This window comes from Sylvia atricapilla, chromosome 5 (genome assembly GCF_009819655.1).
Source record: "Sylvia atricapilla isolate bSylAtr1 chromosome 5, bSylAtr1.pri, whole genome shotgun sequence".
NCBI classification, from domain to species: Eukaryota; Metazoa; Chordata; class Aves; order Passeriformes; family Sylviidae; genus Sylvia; species Sylvia atricapilla.
Genome location: NC_089144.1, coordinates 58,278,471 through 58,298,119, shown reverse-complemented (window position 1 = coordinate 58,298,119; position 19,649 = coordinate 58,278,471). Strand labels below are relative to the sequence as shown.

Genomic DNA, 19,649 nt, shown 5'->3' with positions numbered 1-19,649 from the left:
TGCCCTCAGCCCTGCACAGCCATGAGCCCGCCGAGGCCCTGCCCTCAGCCCTGCACAGCCATGAGCCCGCTGAGGCCCTGCCCTCAGCCCTGCACAGCCATGAGCCCCTGCCCTCAGCCCTGAGCAGCCATGAGCCCCTGCCCTCAGCCCTGCACAGCCATGAGCCCACCGAGGCCCTGCCCTCAGCCCTGCACAGCCATGAGCCCGCCGAGGCTCTGCCCTCAGCCCTGCACAGCCATGAGCCCCTGCCCTCAGCCCTGCACAGCCATGAGCCCACCGAGGCCCTGCCCTCAGCCCTGCACAGCCATGAGCCCGCCGAGGCCCTGCCCTCAGCCCTGAGCAGCCATGAGCCCGCCGAGGCCCTGCCCTCAGCCCTGAGCAGCCATGAGCCCCTGCCCTCAGCCCTGCACAGCCATGAGCCCACCGAGGCCCTGCCCTCAGCCCTGAGCAGCCATGAGCCCCTGCCCTCAGCCCTGCACAGCCATGAGCCCACCGAGGCCCTGCCCTCAGCCCTGCACAGCCATGAGCCCCTGCCCTCAGCCCTGCACAGCCATGAGCCCGCCGAGGCTCTGCCCTCAGCCCTGAGCAGCCATGAGCCCCTGCCCTCAGCCCTGCACAGCCATGAGCCCACCAAGGCTCTGCCCTCAGCCCTGAGCAGCCATGAGCCCCTGCCCTCAGCTCTGCCTTTGCCAGGCCCTGGCCTGCCATAGGGATTACTGTCCTTTCACCTATGGATAGGGCTTATCACCAGATCTAGCTGTGCCTCACTGCCTCTGGTGGGTGCAGTAGGACAGGTCCCATGTGCTGTGCCAGCCACGTCCCTCAAGGAGCCCCTTATCCTTCCTGTGTCACCACAGCCGAGGCTGAGGTGGAACTCGCCATGGGCAGAAGTGGGAGAGGCCCAGGGAGCCCGCCATGCCACGAGGCCTTCTAAAGGTAGGAGAGCAAAGATAAGGAAATCTGAGTCTTTGTAAAGGAAGCCTGCAGTAGTGACAGGCTTTTCCTTGTGGATATTTGTGTGTTGAGGGGGAAGGAATCCTGCTGGGAGCTGGCAAAACCAGCGAGTGCCATTTGTTCAGCACCATGACTCCAAGCCAGGCTCTGGCAGTGCGTGAAGAGGAAAGGGATACATGCTGTCATCTGGAGAGGCAGTGATAGACGTGCCATTTTCTGCCCCTCTCTCCCTCCTTCCATGTCACCTGTGGTTTGTGTGGGTCCCTCTGGCTGAGGGGGCAGGAATGGGCCATGGTGATGCTCCAGAGGGACCATTGGCTCCAGGCCTGAGCACTGAGCGAGGGAGTTCCTTGGAGTGATAAAGTCAAGAATTACAACAGTAATAAAGAAATTCACAGGAATAAAGCTTCCTATGCTTAATAGGACCTTCTCTTCCCACTGCATACAGAGGAGAACCACTGTAAGAGCTTCTGTTGCTGCTACTGAGGGAGAGGCAGTAATTAATCCTGCATTGGAGCCTGCCCATAACAGCAATTTCTTTGCTTGTATCCACCACTTTGACTGAAACAAGCTGCCCTTGTATGGCAGAAGGCTGCTGTGACTACACGGGCATAGATGCAGCTAAAAGCATACACTATTAGCTGAAATTATTTGAATTGCAGTTTCAAATACAGTGAAGATTTTTCTGTATGAGTTGTGGTATTGTCTGCTGGCTCAAGTAGAAAAGCGGTATAAAGTATAGCTAAGTAGTCATCTCCCACTCCCCCTCTCACCCCTTTCCTTGGAAAATGGTGCCACAGGGATGTTTGTACCTGCCATGCTGCTTTGTATGTTTGTATCAGTGCCGTTGCTGAGAGGCACTAACACAAAATGTGCAGGCCAGTACATTGCTGAATGTAATTTACCTGGTCCAAATGTGGAATATTAGCTTGTGCTCCAAGGCTGTTTTATTTATAGCCTTTGTTCTGTGGGTTATAGAAATGGTATTAAAGCAAGGCCTGGGGGAAATGGTGAGCTCAGGTGGTTTAAAGAGGTTAAATAATTAATACTCTGCCTTGGTCACTATTACTGCACCTGGGATCCTTTCACCAGTCATCCTGATGCTTTCCTTTGAAGAAAGTATTTTCCTGGAGCAGAGACTACCCGAGTTAAGGGATCATTTATCTTGGGGCCTTACAACCTCACTGTGAAGGACATATATGGACTAATATAAAAAGTCTCAAATCATGCTAAACACTGATGTTTTCACTTCCATAAAACAGTCATATCTGAGATTAAAGAAACACTGATTAAAACAGAAATAGGACTACCAGAGGGAGAAAGTCCAGCTCATTGTTGTCATTCAGTCTCAGATAAATGCTTCCCCAGGGTGAGGCACAGAAAGTGACTGCAGAGCTTATTACTGGCATGGCACTTGCAGGACTGACCCAAGCAGAGCACAGCTGCCCTGGCATGTGTTGCCAGTCTTTAGGAGCTGTTTGTGTTCCTGAAAGCCTGCAGGCATCCCAAAGCACACCTCAGGCCTGAATATAGATATCTTACAGCAATTAGTTAGTATTCTACTGAAAAAGCTGGATCTTGCAGCACCTTTCTGTAAAGGAAGGGACTGATTCTCCCTGATGTTGCACTCTGGCCAATGCCATCTGTATGTTGTATTGGTCTTTGGGAATTAAAAGATTGTTAGGTAATGCTAAAAACAGTGATGCATGGAAGCAGGGGGAGAACATAAAGGTCCTATCTTTCAAGTGAGGACATAGCTAGAACTGCATTAAGGTTGAATGTGCTGAATTATTAGCTGAAGGAAAAACTGATCTGATTCGTTTCCTGACCAGTCTTTATTCCCCTCGTATCCAGGAGGAGTCTTTGTCAGAGCTCAGGACCCTGTACTGGCTTTTTGTGACAACCTTCTCTTTATCACTGGAGCTGCCTCCTGCGGAGTCCACACACCATTCAGAAATGCAGAGAGCTTTCAGGAGGTAGCAGTGCTTGTGCCCCACCATCCTTGAGCCAATGGATATAACCTTTTCAGGTTGATAAAACCTTGGCTTTGCTAGCTTGCTGCTTGACCCTTTTACAATTTTCCGTGTAGCAGCAGACCTTTAGGTCAGCAAATGTAAATCCCTACATTAATAAATCCCTGCTGTTTGCAGAGGATATAACTCTCTGCTGTTTACTAGGGCAAAAGCATTCCCATTCAGTGCTCTCAGCACATGTGGCAAGTGTCACAGCTGCCACCAAATCTGCAGACTGTTTCCTTCCTGCTGAAAATCTGGCTTTGCTTTCCCAAATATGATCACTTCTGCTGGTGTTCAGCATTATGGATGCTGTTCCCAAGGGACTGATGGAGCACAGGGGGTGGTGACAAGAGGGTGGCAGCTACCTGCAGAACTTGAGAGTGTTTCCTAATGTGTCAGGGAGATCAAGAGTTCACGCTGTATACACTTGTACAGAGAGAGTTCTCTTCCTTGGAGTAAACCCTTTACCTTTTCTTTGCCTCTTGTGTCCTGGGGTATCCTGCTATTCCTCCAGTGGCACCTGCCCTTTCCCCAGCAAGATTGGCAGGAACAGAAAGCTTTCCTTCCCCTTTGGTGGTAAACCTTTCCTTACCTTCTCTCTCAGGGATGACAGAAGGCTGAGTTGTTCTCTCATGCAGCAGCCATTCCCTGTCTCCATGACCTGGGGTTCAAAGACATTTTGCAGCCAGTGAGCAGGGCTGAAAATGCCTCACATCCCACATCATTCCCACAGTGAATACGCACCTGTGAACACACCACCGTGGCCACGCACCCAGAAGTGTGGCTACTTGCTGTGCCTTATTTTCTGTACATTACACCATGCTCATCCCAAACACACCTGGAACACAAACACATCCACCTTTTCTGCCACACCTCCCACCCAGATTGGAAACGGATGGTGAAACACAGGGGGGAAAAAATGCATGGAGTAATACACAATCATGGGCTTCAGGTGGTTACAGAAAACTTGCAAGAGTAAAAGGAGGGAAAAAAGAAGCTGCAGCCCTCTGAGAAATCTACAACCACTAAAGTGCCTCTCATCCGTGGAGTGCAAAGGATGCCAAGAAATCACTGTGTCATAGGAAACCCTATGAAAGAAGGAAGTCCACTACACACAGCCATATTTCAGAGGTGAAGAACCTTGAAATCTCCCTCTTTCTCTACACTGTGCAACTGAAGGTGGAAATTAGAGCCTGAAAAAGCAAGACCCTTCTGACTAGGACTGGATTTTGTTGCGATGAAAAGAGGGAGGCAAAGTATTTTCAGTTTGTGGAGTGCAGATGGAGGTAGTAGCATGGTGGAACAAGGTGTGGGAGGGGAGTGAGGACAGATGGGTGAGGAGACTGCAGGATATAGATGAACCTGGCAGAATTGCGTGGGAGGCCCAGCACTGAAGCAACATTGATTTCCAAGGCAGGTGTGAAAAGGGCTTAAACTAATGCCAAAGGTACTACAGAAAAACTCCTCCAGATCAGGTGGGTGGTTGCTCCAACAGGTATTCAGGCCGCAGGTACAGGACATCCTAAGTGCTTTTGCCTGGTATCACATAGAAAACTCGTGGCAGGGCAAGGGAGGGAACAGCTCACACAGGGATGACCCTTCTTTTTCTTTAGAGATGTTCTGAGCCCAAGAGCAAAATCAGCATATAATTGAAGGAGTGGTATCATTATGCAGGTATGCTGGCAGTCAAATAAAGTATTTAGGAAAAAAACTGTGGAAAACAATGGGTAAAACCTAAAAGCCTTTTAGAATGAGAGCCAAGAAAAGGCAGGAGCAAAGCTGCAATCCACTATGTAAAAATGTATATAATAATAATGGAGGAGGTGGTAATGCAGATTAGAATCTGCAATAAATATTGCTCCACCTTCCAGTGGATGTTCACATGTAACACTGGAGTATTTTAGATCGCACTCAGTGCATTTTTTCCAAGGAGCATACAAGAGAAAATAAGTGGTGACAGGTCTGATCATATTTCATTAGTTTGCATGTTATTATTTCACACTAAGTTCTGTATGCTAGTCTGAGTTCTTTCAGAAATGATCTATTTGGTCACTCAGTGACCCCATGGTGTAGCTCTTATTGTCTCCAGCCTGCTGCTGGGGAAATGGAGGTGCAGACATGTAGCCTGGCTTGCCTCAAGGCCAGACAATGAAACAAGAGTTTTAAAAAAAGCCTTGTCTCCCTGATCTCTAGAACTTCTAATAACAAGCTTCTGCTCTTTACACAGCACAGTTTGAAATGTGGACTCTGCACATTCATAGATCTTTCATTAATGAAAGAACACCCTCATTAGCTCTAGGAACACAGCGTTGTAACATTTTGATGTTCTGCCATTTGTGGACTGGAAAAGCTCTGATTACTTTGCCAGAACCAGCAACAATAAGGTAGTTCCTCCTCTTGACATACTGCCAAGGAAACAGTGCTGAATTGTCTTTGAGCAACAGCTCTCTGCAAAGCTCATTGATACATTTATCTGTGCCTTCTTTCTCTGGAGCAAAATAGTAATCACAGGACAGACTTGAGGGAAAAAGAGGTGGACTTTCTTCTTGTCATTTGAATTTTGTTGAATTTTTGGCAACCTAAAAGTATTTAGTATCTGGCCTCCTATTTTACTATGAACACGTTTCATAAACTTTGCAAATTTTGACTGTGCCAGAAGGCAGAAGGAAGTGAGTATTTGGGCCAATTTCTAAGCTCTTGGAAAATCACAAAACTGCTAAGGCATGTTCATATTTTAGCATCTTCTTTTATTGTAATATTCTTATTTTTTTTCCAGAAAGAAGAAAACATACACAAGTAGGGTATCCCATGTAGAAGGAACTGTAATTTAACATGGTGCACTCACACTTCTCATGATTCAGATGTTGTAGGCCAGTTGCTCCCATAGCTTGGACATGTTCTCTGCTTTCTGCAGTTGGTGTTGGGTTGTCCAAACTACAATATTACAAAAATCACTTCTGCAAAGAATTCTTGGTCAGAGCCTGCTCCCCAGGAAGGATCTGAACATGCCACCTGGTCTAGCAGCATATGCTTGAGCAAGATAATAAGGAAACAATTCCAAAAGGGAAAGTAACTTGTGCTGGGCAATTCTGAGTGAGGTAGCAACAAGAAAAGAACACCACTCAGTGACTTAAAATCTAAGCTTTGCTTGCTAAGGGAGATGATTTAGTGAGTGGCTGGAAATTTCTAGCTGTGAAACACAAACACACACACACACAAATAATCCAACTGAAAACTCCATTTGAGTCTGAGGGGTATCAGGGGCAGCAACTCTGTATTGAGCAGGGTTTCTGTAGCAAGGCTGCCAGGCTGCCATGTGCAGGAGTTGCCTCACAGGTACTTCCAGCCAACTTTGATATGGATGTGAACAGCCCAGGATGCTCCAGAAACCTCAGCCTGACACAGCCAATCAGAAGATCCCCAACAGAGAATATGACACCCCTGCTCAAACACATTTAATAAATAGCAACACCCAGAGCAGGGACACGCCTGAGGGACTGTGGTTTGTGGAAAACCCATATCAGAACAGATGAAAATGAGCCAAATGCATGGATTGGCAGAGAGAAACCACTGCATTCCAACCTCAACCTCCTGCACTGCCCACCACATCCTTGAAGGGAATGGGAGGGATTGAGTTTAAAGCATGGCAAAAACAAGGTAAGTTGGGACCAAGAAGGGTGGGAGTTTGTTAGACTGAAATTAAATTGGGAGGAAGAGGGAAAAAAAAGGTGTTTATCTAAATATTTGTTTAATAGTTTAGCTTTTCTTTTTTTCTCAGAGGCCAAGTCAGTAACAAAAATTTGCTCTAGTTGATGATAAATTAAATTAAATTGTCCAAGTCAAGACTGCTTTGGCCATAACAAGTGCCCTTACTCCACCTGGTAAAACTGTCCAAGAGAATCTGGTGGCACAGCTTATACATGTACCAGTTCCAACTCAAGTTTAGCCTTTTGTGTGATAGGGTTCTTGCCCTCAGCAACAATTGTTTTATTGCCTAATGGAAGTGGCCAGAAAGCCACCCATTTCTATATTTTCAGGTTAGGCAAGGCTGCTTTAGGTTTCTCCACATGTTAATGAATGGTCATTTCTGGTGTCACTAATATGTTACAGTGATGTAAGGTTGTTAGGAGTTCCTCTGTGTTTCTTCTGATCTGTACCTGAATTATTTGGAACAAAAAGGAAGTAGTTCAGAGCCTTGGCTGAGCTTTCTCCCAACTGCTGTTTGTGCTTTCCTTGTTTTCCTGAGGATTACCAGATTCAGGTCTCATTTTGTCTGACTAATAATTCTGGGCGAGCTGCATCACATGAGAAGCCTAACTTCCATTTCCAAAGGATCTCAAAACGATCTACAGAGATTGATACTAAAATGATCATCCTGCTTATAGAAAGGCAGCTGTTCTTTGAGCTGCAGAAAACAATTACAGATCAACTACCTACAGTGTAGAAAAAACATTAAAACATCAGGACTCTGAAGCCAGAGAGAGGGGATACTGTCTGCTGGATCAATGCTTGTAGAAATACTGAAGATATCTTGCTCATAAGCATAGTTTGCATATTGTATTATTTCCAAATGGCATGGTTTTGATTGGAAAAAATGAAAGATGTAAGCCATGCATAATGTGGCAGTTTTGAAAGCAGTAAAAATGAAAGAATAACTTACAAAGAAAGGACAGAGAAAAAATATATAGAGGTGGCTACAATTTGGGGATAGTGTGTTTTCTGTGCAGTTTTGTACTGCCTCCTAAAAAGTATATAAAAAGAGATGGGTTGAACTAGTCTAACCTAGTGTGAGACAGAAAACCCCCAGATATTCTGGGTTTCCACTTTCAACAACTCATAAGCTTTTTCTATTAAGAAGTCATGTCTTGGTGAAAAAACTCAAATAACCACTGCTTACATAAGATACTCGTTTGTCTGCCTGGTGGGGTGTAGGAGCTGTGAATCTCCAAAGTGTGGACAGAGATTAAAAAGTCATCAGTCAGGACAGATTCAATAAAGTTCATGCAGGATCAAGGACCACAACATTAAGTAGGATTCACTGCTATGAAATTTAGACAAAAACTTGTCAATCCTGTCAATATTCTGAAAGTATTTACAGTGAAAAGAATAAAACAGAATAACCATATCCTTCCAGCTGGATAACAATGACAAAGTAACTAATATACTTCTCTGGAGCAAGAAATACTGAGAGCCTTTAAAGGTTAGGAAAGAGCATCAAAGGACCCTTAAGAACTTACTAAGAATTAGAAAAAAAAAATTAGCTCCTTGTTTCTGCTTTCACTGGCATTACTGAAAAGCTTCAGTTTGGATTTTATCAGAGCCTGCTCTGCATCTAAAATCTGAGATGAGATTCTGCTTTAGGCTACATTCCTGCCACTGAGATTGGTAGAGTTGCACAGTAACGTCTTGCCTAGTCTGTAAACATCGGCTTAAAATCTCTCTCCTTGACTGGCTTCAAAACAAATAATATGATAAAATCAGGTTTCCTTTAAGCAATTTTTTTTCTGGAGAATGTAACACTAATCAAATGCATTTGATTAAAATACTTGGGAATTTGAAAGAAAGAGCAAACAACAAAATTAATTAGAAGGTCTGACTCACTACATGCTTTATTTGAGGTCAACTGACAAGACTCTGGTCCAGAAGTAATGAAAGAAAAATTAAAAAGCAATTTAAACTAATTGAAAATATCAAAATGCATGTCTGCAGAAACATTACATTTAATGAGAAGTTTATTTCAAACATATTACTTGCTGCGGGATAATTGCTATTGCAAAGCATATTTTAAAGCTTCCGAGTGCTAAGAACTGCCAGATCTGGCAGCATCTGCTCCTGTAGGAAGTTGATAAGACAGGGCTTTTTACACACATTATATTTTCTTCTGCTATTCAAACTAGCTGCATAAAAAGTACCTATTCTTAGAAATTCTCAGCTGAAAATCTGCTGAAAGTTCCACCCCAAACCACAATAGTGGAATTAATGGATATTTCACCTCTCTAATACCCAAAATGGTGGCAATACAAAAGAAGTCAGATCACAGTGAAAAATTCCCTTCTTCCTCTGTGATTAACATTACTAAACAAAATAGACTAGAGACACAAATTCTTTAAAAAATGTTGATTATCTAAACTTGTTTTTTCCCCAATTTTTTTTCCTGACACTGTGTACACAGCAGAACTGCTCTCAAATTGTATAAAATACCATAATAAAAAGTTTAGTCACTTAACACCCTGAAGGCAGCATAGAGCAGAAAGCTAACAGGGTTTTCACCAAGACAAAAAGCAAGGTAGATGTATTTAATATTCTCCCTCTGCTTTTCTGATGAGCAGCTCAGCAGTGTACAGTGCCTTTAAAAGAAAGCTGCGCTATAATATTTATTTTTTCCTTAAAATGTATACACACTGGTTTCATTCCATAGCCCAAATAATTTCCCACCTTTCCAGTGCTGTCAGTATAGTTTATAAATCTAATAGTTGATTGATAACTATTAATATAATACAACACAATCCTATTTCTTTCATGCCTCAGACTCTATAGGGAGAACAGGACAAAAATTCCATGTGCAGAGAAAAGACTTGTATATTCATGAGGAGCTATCACATATGTTAAACAGGAGCGTGCTCCTTAGAGGCTGAAACAACACCTCAGGTGAGAGGAATTTAAAAGCCAAGGATCCTACCTGGTTTGCTTTACATTCTGCTAGGAAGAAATACAGAAGACAACAGAATTTACTAAAGTATTTGGAGCACCTCTCCTGTTTTTCCTCACGTGCTGTGTTGTGTTTTGTAATTCAAAGTGAATAACTCTTATAGAAAACTAATGAACACAAACTTTTCAAATTGCTTCTGAACGGGTAACAATTTTAAAATAACTAAGGTATAATGAGAATTAAACATTCTTTAAGATACCTATGAAGGATGCAGGAAAATAATATGCTACTGTAGCATAAATTTAATTAACCTTACTTTTTTTTAATACCAGAGGGGTGCTAAAGATGGGATTTTCAGAAATATTGTTTAGGCAACAACTGTTTTTTCACCTCAAACCTTATGAGCGTTTCACTAGCGTCTCAATTTTATTGGTAAAAACCAGCTTTATTTCTGTAACAAACATACTTCTTCCATAAATTCTAATAACTTGTTTTGTGACTGCTTAGGGCAATGAACCTAACAACATAATCATTGGTATTTTAAGAAATACTGTCATAAAATACCACTAGATTGTCCCTAAAAAGTAATCACTTGTCCTGTCATGTAGTCAAGGTGTTGCAGCACAGCACAGGACATTGTGTGATTGTGGCCTACTTGTCACAAAAATTGGAACTATATTTATCTGCCCGTTGAATCCCATGGGAAGAAGTGCTGGAGAGGAGTCTGGCAGGACTTCTTTAGGGAAGGAGCTGTTCTAGGGGAAACTCTGAGCAGGGGGTGGTGCGGGGTACTTGAACCACAGCCAAGGTGGGCCTTAGGACAAAGGGACTGGAAGGTGAAGGGCCGCACTCATTTGGCTACAGAAAAAAGTAAATTTGTCAGTCCTTAGTCCCTTGGGGTAGGGAGCTGTTCAGTGGCTGCGGCTGTACTTCTTCTACTGCAACGTTATTGCAAAGTATTTCAGCCCCTGCTCTCCTGACTGTTCCTGCCATCAGCTTCCTTGTTACCTTTTTATAAATCAACTAATGCACTAAGCAATAATACTGGGGAGAAAAACAGAAAAAGTGACTACTGAAGAAATTGTTAGAAGCAATTCACGTTTATTTTCAGCTCAGCAGGGTAGCGGGTTCACTCCTTCACAGCTATTTACACAGCAATGTAACACTAGAAGCCGTGCTCCAGTTTTCTTCAGGTACAAACATAAGCCATGCAAGAATTTATGTTAGAAAGGTACTGTGGACATCTTCTGATCACTTGCAAAAACAGGCCAACTTCAAACTTCAGGCTAGCTTTCAGCTTTGGTGCATGTCACCCGTGTCACAAAAGAGGGAAATAAACTCAGAGCTTGCATGGGCTCACAGATTACAAGTTCACCTCTCCCTAGGATTTCAAAACAGCAGTGAGAGTGCTCAAGTACCTCTGAAAATAACTGAGAGACCAGAGGAATCTCTCCCCTCCCCTTTTCTACCACTTTGAAGACTGTCTGTCACTAGGTGAGGGCTATGAATGTGAACATCACCAGAATGATCCTGAATGGAGCCAGGAGCAGCGCTCAGACCTCCTGTGGCAGCTGCTTTCATTCCTCGCAGTGCGGCAGGTGGCACAGGAGCAAAGAGCACAGCTCCTCTCAGAGAAACTTCACAGGAATCAGGCCTTAGCACAGCTCTCCAAAGAATACCTCCTAACACAAGATCCACAGAGGTCACTGAGCAGATTTCTCACAGATCCATGCGGCAGAGATTTCACAGCTGGAAGCATGGATGGCGCCACTATACAGACCAGCACAGCTCTGTACAGGGGCGTTGGACTTGACCCTGTGGGAGACAGAGCACACAAGCAGGGTGACATTGGAGTAGAACCCCACTTAGGCAGGGGGAAGGACATCTCACTGCTCTGGAGGGAAGAGACCTGCTGCAGTTAGACTTCATGAGCTGATGTCAGGAAGGATCCATCCCGGACACAGGAGGTTTGGCAGTGGGACTTGTGATATCAGGAGCTCAATGTGAGACTTGCAGTTTGCCAGCCTCACACTGGGATCTCTATTTCCCATCACTGAAGAGTAAAATATTCTGTTCCACAAGGGATTTTTTGCTGTTCTACTAAAAGCATTTGGGACAGAAAATATAAAGTATCCCAGTTAAAGTATCCAATTAAAATCCTCTGCCATGGGTATGTGAACAGTGGAAGCCTCTGCTTCATCAAGGTTATCCAATCAAGAATTCATTCAGTGCAAAAGAGCATAGTGAGGACAAAATGATGAAATAGAAATACACAGACATAAACATTCAAGAAATAACAAACAAAATTGCAAAGACCAAAAGTCTTCAGCTACTGATTGATGGGTCATCAAAAACTCCAGGCACAGCTTTGGACAGGGGCACCATGGGTTTTGTAACAGACAAGAAAGGTGGGGTGAAAGTGGAGCAGAAGGATTTGAGTACATTCAAGGTGGGCCTGTGTGCCTGTGCAAAACTTACTGAGGAACTTTTAGTGGACGAGGAGAAAAGAGAGGGGATGAGGTAAAGCAAGGGATGGGTCTGAGCCTCTGGGAGCAGCTGATGATTGCAGGCACAATCACTGTGTCACAGTCCTTTGCTTGCACGTGTGCCTGTATCCATGTTTGTGTCTCTGGGACACAAAACAGGTGGGACCTACAGACAGGGATGTAGCAGCTGTGTCCATTAGCCTGGGATAGAGACTCTCAGGTCTAAGTGCACTATGCTGGGCTCTGGCAGCTGGGCAGGAGGAAGCCCTTAGCTGCCAGGCCACTCTGAACATCCCTTAGCAGCTGTGTTCATTGTTCATTGACTTTTGTCGAATACCATGAGACCTTTCATGTCAGAGGGGGGAAGGATCTCAAGCCTTTTATCTATAAGTACAAAGGAAACACCACACTCACTTTTCATTACTCAGTTTTGAGCCATCTTCCCAGGTCCAGTCCCCATCAGTGTCCTTCTGCAAACCAATCCAGTGGAATATGGTGTGTAGTACCTGGAAGAAGTCCTAGGAGGGATGGAAAGGCAGAGAGATCAGTAGTCTCAGAGTTATCTGGTCAAGTCCTGGGCTTTGAAAGGTAAAGAAAAAAGAACTGTGTGAGAGAGGAAATTATGGGGCCACTTCTGAATGTGAACACCTCTAACCTTCCTTCCTACAGGGATCTGCTTTGTGAGACAGAGTTTCAGAGTGCCAGGCAGCTTCCCCAGCTGTGGGTTCTGAGGGCTGAACTCATGACAAACAAAATTCAGCTGAGGCAGGCAGAAAGAAGCAAGTCCCTCTTGCAAATTGTCTAAGGGAAAGCCTTGTCTTTGCTAATACAGGGAGGTGGTGGGTGGGTCCCAGGAGCCTTTTACACTCTCCCCTCCTCCCAGAGGGAAGGAACTGCCATAACAGTGGGACTTGCTCCCACTTCATTCTGCCCTTGCCCCTGCAAAGGTACCTACACTTTCACTGGTATCGCTGATCACCAGGAGATGAGCTCCCTGTGCCCGGCAGGATTCCTGGCTGGAATTCCAGTTGTTCTTCTCCTTGGAGAAGGAGTAACACCTGCCTCTGTAGGTCACCCACTGCTCAGGGCAGCATGGACATGGACAGCCTGAAAAAGAACCATACATGTGTCTTCCCATTCATAGTCATGCCTAACTCCTTACAAACACATTTCACAAGTGCATTCTTTCAGAAAATTATTCTCCCCAGTTACAGTAATTGAGTACAGTAAGAGCCATTCCTGGAGCTCTTCTTAGACTGGCAAAGACTCAGAGTCTCTGAAGGAATCTGTGGAGGGCATCCGTTTTCCAGATGGAAATAGGTGTGAGAGCAAGTATTTTTTTAAAGAGAAGAGGTCCATGTTCTTCTTGGGCCAGTAAGTAGATTTAGAGCTCTGCTGTGCTCCTTGACAAAGATCTAAATTCAAATGAAGTATTTTCAGTGAAGGAGATTTATTTACCTTTGGTAATAAAATACGCTGTTATTCCCAGCAATGCCAAGAAGAGGATCCCTAGAACCACTGCAATAATCCAGCAGGTAGTAGATAAAACAGGAAAACCTAACAAGAAAAAAGCCAAAAGAACGTAAATTCTTTTGAATTTATTTCTTTTGTGAGAAAGGTGAGATTTTCTTAATGGGACCAGCTCTAAAAATACAATTCAAATTGCAGTGTCAGTTTACCTCAAGCCTGCACTCATGTCAGAGTCCAACAGTGTCTGACATGGTTTTTTTCAATACTCCACACATTGATAATTTAACATTTAATAACAAATTTGATTATTTGAAGACATGTGATGTTTCATGAGATTCTGATGTAGCAGAATCAACCACAGCTATGTGTTGGAAGCACAATACAAGTGCAAACTAACAGAATGTCGCCATTTCAAAACAGACAAGAATCACAATACAAATGTGATTGTCACTGGCAGAATTTATGATATGCTCACCATTGCAATGCTGGCTGGCACCAGGAAGAAATATGTACCAGGCTGAGCAATATGTATACTGCCCACATGCTGGTCTGGTTAACTTAGAAAGGCATTCACACTCTTTTGATTAACTCATGAACAAAAATTTATACAGCCAACTCATATAATCAGCTAATCCACCTAACTGATACAAATGTTAATCAAGAAAATTCATCAGTACATTGCACTTTCCTTTAAGACTCCTTCCCTTGAGATTTATCCATTACAGGGGCTTCTTGATCAGTCACAACTGAGGTTTCCATCTGAAGGGAAGTCCAAATATCATGAGTGGTTTGATACAGCATCTACAGAAGTTCTTAAATCGTTCTGTTGGAGCTGCAAGTCTCCAATTTTAACCTACCTTGAATTGCCCATCCATCGCAATCTCAAACATCAGGACAGAAAGGAAAAAAATTAGCATACAAATGCAAATCCCTAATTCAGACATGAAATCTGTGAGACTGCTTATTTATTAATGCATGTATCTTTTCAATTATTAACAGACTTTACCTTTGTTCCTGGTGTCCCTGTTCCCCTCTGCTCTTTGCCTTCTCTGTTCCTTGGCAGTTCTGTGTTTCACATTCAGATAGATGGGCTCCTTTTTATCCCCGTCACATGCTTTCAAGTGTTGCTTTTTTTTACTTTCTTTTACTTGGAGTTTAGAAGTCCCATCTGCCACAAAGCCTGGACCTGGATCTGGATTTCCCTGAGGGTCAGTTGAGCTTTTCTCACAGCACTTTGGAATCATTTCTAAAGACAGAGCATATTATTAGCAGAAAAGTGATATACAAGGAATGATGTCATACATCAGCTTTTTGGAATACGAAATGGTTTAAGCAATGACAACAGCTCACAAAGGTCGATCTTTCGTGATTAAGCTGCTGCTCTGATGAGTGCTCCATAAATCATTGTTAGACAGGGAGACTTGCTTTGACAGGGGAGTGAAGTCATTTAGTATTCTTCACATCATATAAATAAGCAATTGAGGCTTGACCAAGATGATGAAGATGAGGAACTAAATTTCCTCACATAGCAAACAGGTAATTCTAGTGGAATAATTTACAGATCGCATTTCTCTCTTTCACTGCAAGCACTGTCAATGAAAGCAATGCAGGCACATTTGTTCTGTAACAACATCCTTAATTATACCAATTTATTTATATCAACAACACGGCAAAATATGAGAGTTTGAGAATTGGGACAAGAAAATTGAGGTGAGGTTACCTTAACTCCACAGGAGGAAGCTGAAGTGTAACAGTAGAACGGGTGGTGCCTCTGTCCTATTCTCCATACGGGACTCTGCAGGGTGATAAACCAACCATTACCATCTAACTGAAACAGGGCAACTGCAACATGAGAAATAAGTATTGTGGTGACCCACACAGGAAACTTGAATTCTTCCACTCCAGAGCAAAGCTCTACCGTTTCAGACTTGTAGTGACAACCATGTCAACCTGTTCCTGCCATAGTTGCACCAAACTCTGTTTGAGGTATTTTTAATGTCCCATTCATGGAGCAAGACAATATATTGAGAAGGTTCAATCTGTAGAATCCGTTACTAAAATCATATGTTTGTACTGCCAGTCCTTTTCCACAACAACAATTTCACTGACCTGTCCAACAGTATCAGCCTTTCCACTCAACTCTTTGATTCGTGTAGAAAAAAGTTGCTCATGTTTGATTAAGGATAGGTCAGAACTTCACACAGAAAACAGAAGCTGTAGTACCTTCAGAACAAGACACTTCACAAATAATTAAATTTGTTAATTCTGAGAATAATTAAAAATCTGAAAATATAATTTTATTAAAATTTGTGTGATTACTTCTACTTTATAGGCTACCAGGAACATATATGTTTGATTTTAAAACATATAAATAGATTATATCCCTTTTCTTAATTTCCTTTCCCTTCTTTTTTTTCTTATACTCCATTTATTTTTAAGAACACAGAGAAGAACTGGTCAGGGATGTAAAGGCTGGCAGTAATCATGAGATGCTGACATCCCTGAAAAGAAGGGGAAAATTCAAAACCAAAATCATGGTCAAGTCTGGACTTTAGGAGAACAGAATTTGGTCTGCTCAAGAGTCTGTGTTCACAGGAGAAATCCCATGGCAGAGTTCTGTAGAGAAGAGAGGCTCAGGATGGGACTGGTTTTCAAAGATCAGCTCCTCTGAACTCAACAGTGCTTCATCCCAAAAAAGCAGGATACTAAACAAAGGTGGCAGCAAATGTCTTCAAGAAGACAGAGAACTGTAGGACAGTCAGCCTGACATGAGGAACTGACATTTTAAAATAAATCTTTACAAGAAACCTTTGACTACTGAAAGGGAATCCTTGGGCTTGGACAGGTTGCTTTGTCTTGTGCTGTATTGCATAACGAGGTCTAAAAGGTGATTTTTTACAGCCTCCACAGCCTCCACATCCAAAGACCTCCTCCTCCTTCTCCCTCACCCCATTTTGTGTGGTATGTGGTTTAAGGGGCTGGCAGGTCCATGCCAACTTCAGGGACAGTCCTGTGGGAGTGAGATGCTGGATGCTGTTGACCCATTTTCATAGAATAATTCTGTGGCTTTTGATATTTCAAACTCATCCAGACTGGGTAGTGATTCGGGGGGCAAAACAAGCTAGTATGGTTCCTCCTACAATCAATTGTGTACACAGCAGAAATCACAAAAAGGATGAACACTGACTGAACAAAGAACTTTAGCTCTGTTTTACAAGTTTGTGGCTTCTTGTGGGCAGATTTTTGATAGAAACGTCAGACTTCTCCCCCTTGCCAGCAAGCTGGATCTAAATTCTACCCCTACATCCCTGGTTTCTTCACTGTGCTGCTGCAGCTGACTGTATATTCCATAAAAAAATTTAAAAATAGAATGCTTCAATAAGATCAATATAATCAATAATTCAGTGTAAGAGATTAAGTAATTACACTTACTAAACCTAATTCATCAAACTAAATGCTCTTCTCCAGCTTGGAGCTGGAGTACATTTGTTCCAAAAAAATACACATTAAAAAAACACACTTCAATCACAGATAATTCAACTTGTATCTAGCTCCTCTTTTTTTTTTTCTTTTTTTTTTTTTTTTTCTGTTCACAAATGATAAACCACAGTAAATCCACACTTTGAAGAGATAACACCAGCTCACAGGAAATGCTTTTTTCTGAAGAAATTAATTTAAACCAGGCAGAAAGCATCCACTTGTCTTGAAGACAGGCTGAGGTTAAGAGCTGAGAGCTGCAGCTCAGCTGTGGACATGCTATTGGTGTAGTGAAAAAAGTAACAACTGACCACGACCAGACTCAGGCATAAATATTTAATTGCTCTCATTCCTGTGGCAATGATTCAGGCAGAAAGTTAAGAAAGATTCCTCCAAGTGGCAACAGCTCTGGTGTAGTCTTTCCACATCAAAATATTCTCTTCTTACCCACCCAAGCCTCATCCTTCACCTCCATGTACTGCAAGGCCATGTGGGAGTTGAGCACATCCACTTCATAACAGTCACCCAACCAAGGTCCATTTAAATAAACCACAGAGACACAGACCTGGTGCACATAAAATAACAGAGAGAGCATTTTCCACATAATAGCCGAAGATGGATGTAAAATTCTGTTTTATTTCTGAAACTGTTGAACATGAAAAGGTGATCAAAATGAAATGAAAAATCAAGACAGGCAATCTGTCATCCCTTCATTATTCATCTTTGGTTTAACATCAGGATGAAGAACAATTCCACTTGGTGATCCTTGTGGATCCCTTCCAACTGCAAGGGCATTCTATGACTCTGTGACTCTATGAAGTAAAATGCTCCTTGCAGAAGTGGGTGCTGTTTAAAAACAAGGCAAGAGGAAAAACCCAGCTCACCTCCTCCTCCTTTTATTATACATAGAAGAACCTGTTAAACCATGCAAAAATATAAGAGTAACATCAAACTAATGCGAAAAAAGTGGCCTTTTAATGTGTCTTGGAGAGTTGGTGGGATGCTTGTGAATTATTGCTATTTCTTGATGGTGCAGCTCCTGCTATAAATAAAACCACAAGCTGTAGGAGGTAGCACATAAACCAGTCTCACATTCTCATTACCAAACCAGAGCCCTCACCAAAAATACAGTTCTGTGAAGGCAGGAAAGGAAGAGTACTGCAGCACTTCTCTTCTATGTGGCTGAATGAGAATCCTTTGCAACCAGCCCACTGTAGCACTAAGAAGATTTTAGAGTTCAAAGACTATTTAAAAGCTCATATTGCTCATATGTGGTTTCAGAAAATTCCAAGCAAGGTGAAGACAAATCACACCAGGAATATTTAGTACCTCTGCCTCCTGTCTGTTGTCACTTTTTGGACCACTTTTCTCACTCTCTGCCAGCTCAAGACAAGATTTCCTCATCATTAGGAGATCTATTGTATCTAATTCAGTCTCTCACTGAAAACGTGATCAGATACCTGAAGAAGACAGGTAGAAGAGATAAACCTTTATGCACAATGAAAGATAAGCTACATTTGAGAAGAACAGAGAAACAATCCACCAGACACTAATTAAATTATGCAGATGGCCTTGTCATCTTTGAGAAAATGAAATATAATAATTAAAAGTTAACATTTTTTATGAGAACAAAATATTCTAATTAAACAAATAAAGTCTATCACTAAAAACTGAAAAGCCATGATTCTCCACAAAACAACTGTGAAAAATTTTCACCAAGCCCTCAGTGGGTTCACTAAGGAGAAATTCATGCATGAGTCTACATTTATCCTAAAACAGAGACTGCTATGTGGAAAAGATTTCTATATAAACTACTTTAAAAAGCAGGGAGAGCAGTTAAACTAGAGTAACTTCACGTGTACAATTGCATTCATGTCACTATAAAATTTATTCTAATTTAGATTCAGTCACTTCCAGACCAACATAAATTAACCAGGGGAAAACAAATCAGAGTAAGAATGCTTACATTCTTAGAATACATAAGGCCACTTTATTGAAGGTAAATGAAATTACATCTTATCATACAGCAGGAAAATGCCTTTCTTTGTGCAAATTCATAAGCAGGGTCTTGGCACAAATTTGCTTGCAGAGGAAACCAAAGCAGATCTTTTGTTAGAGGCTGTGAGGCGCTTGACATTAGAATTCCCATGGATTTCCTTGATCAGAGCTTTCACAACAGAAATAAAATACGAGCATTGCTTTCTATGCTCCGAGAACAGTGCTGCATTTGTTACCTTTAGCTCTCTGTTTAACAAGGCTCCCTGTGCATTATTTGTCAGGTCTGCAGCAGCACTGAAGATGCTTTCACAGCTCTGGGATTGTATTACCTGCCTGCCACACGCCCACCTTTCACAGGCAAGACCTTTCTGAATGTCTCACTCTTGAGTTGGAGGTTTGAACCAATCAAATGCTTTTTAAAATGAATAGTTTATTCACCAAAGATAATGTGAATTTGACCTATTTTGCCAGGTTTCTTTGAACCTGTTTTCAAGTGAGGGAGAGAGAAGAGGATGTTCTTATTTTATAATTTGGAAAAGAAGGTATCTCAGTTCTCCAGATCAGATTTACACCGACTGGTTTATGAAGATCCAGGCAGCA

General features: G+C 42.5%; 2 protein-coding genes across 2 annotated transcripts in view; one reads left to right on the top strand and one right to left on the bottom strand.

Moving 5' to 3' along the window:
- TSPO (translocator protein) overlaps nucleotides 1-19,649 on the top strand; it is a 357,420-nt gene that overhangs the window by 161,691 nt on the left and 176,080 nt on the right. The gene's annotated exons all lie outside the window — the stretch shown is intronic.
- On the bottom strand, nucleotides 11,322-15,384 carry LOC136361085 (killer cell lectin-like receptor subfamily G member 1). Its single transcript, XM_066318762.1, has 6 exons — nucleotides 15,295-15,384; nucleotides 14,581-14,820; nucleotides 13,563-13,661; nucleotides 13,060-13,211; nucleotides 12,519-12,622; nucleotides 11,322-11,433 (listed from the first exon to the last, which is right to left on the bottom strand). Exons 2-6 carry the CDS (start codon nucleotides 14,816-14,818, stop codon nucleotides 11,322-11,324), a joined length of 705 nt encoding a protein of 234 aa, XP_066174859.1. The 5' UTR covers nucleotides 14,819-14,820; nucleotides 15,295-15,384.

Excerpts from the sequence above, each read along its gene's own strand:
- LOC136361085 (XM_066318762.1), bottom strand. The coding sequence starts at position 14,818 with ATGATTCCAAAGTGCTGTGAGAAAAGCTCAACTGACCCTCAGGGAAAT. Across the intron at positions 12,623-13,059 it reads TCAGCGATACCAGTGAAAGT|GACTTCTTCCAGGTACTACA; the intron begins GTAGGTACCTTT and ends CATCCCTCCTAG. Across the intron at positions 11,434-12,518 it reads TCAAAACTGAGTAATGAAAA|GGTCAAGTCCAACGCCCCTG; the intron begins GTGAGTGTGGTG and ends TGTCTCCCACAG.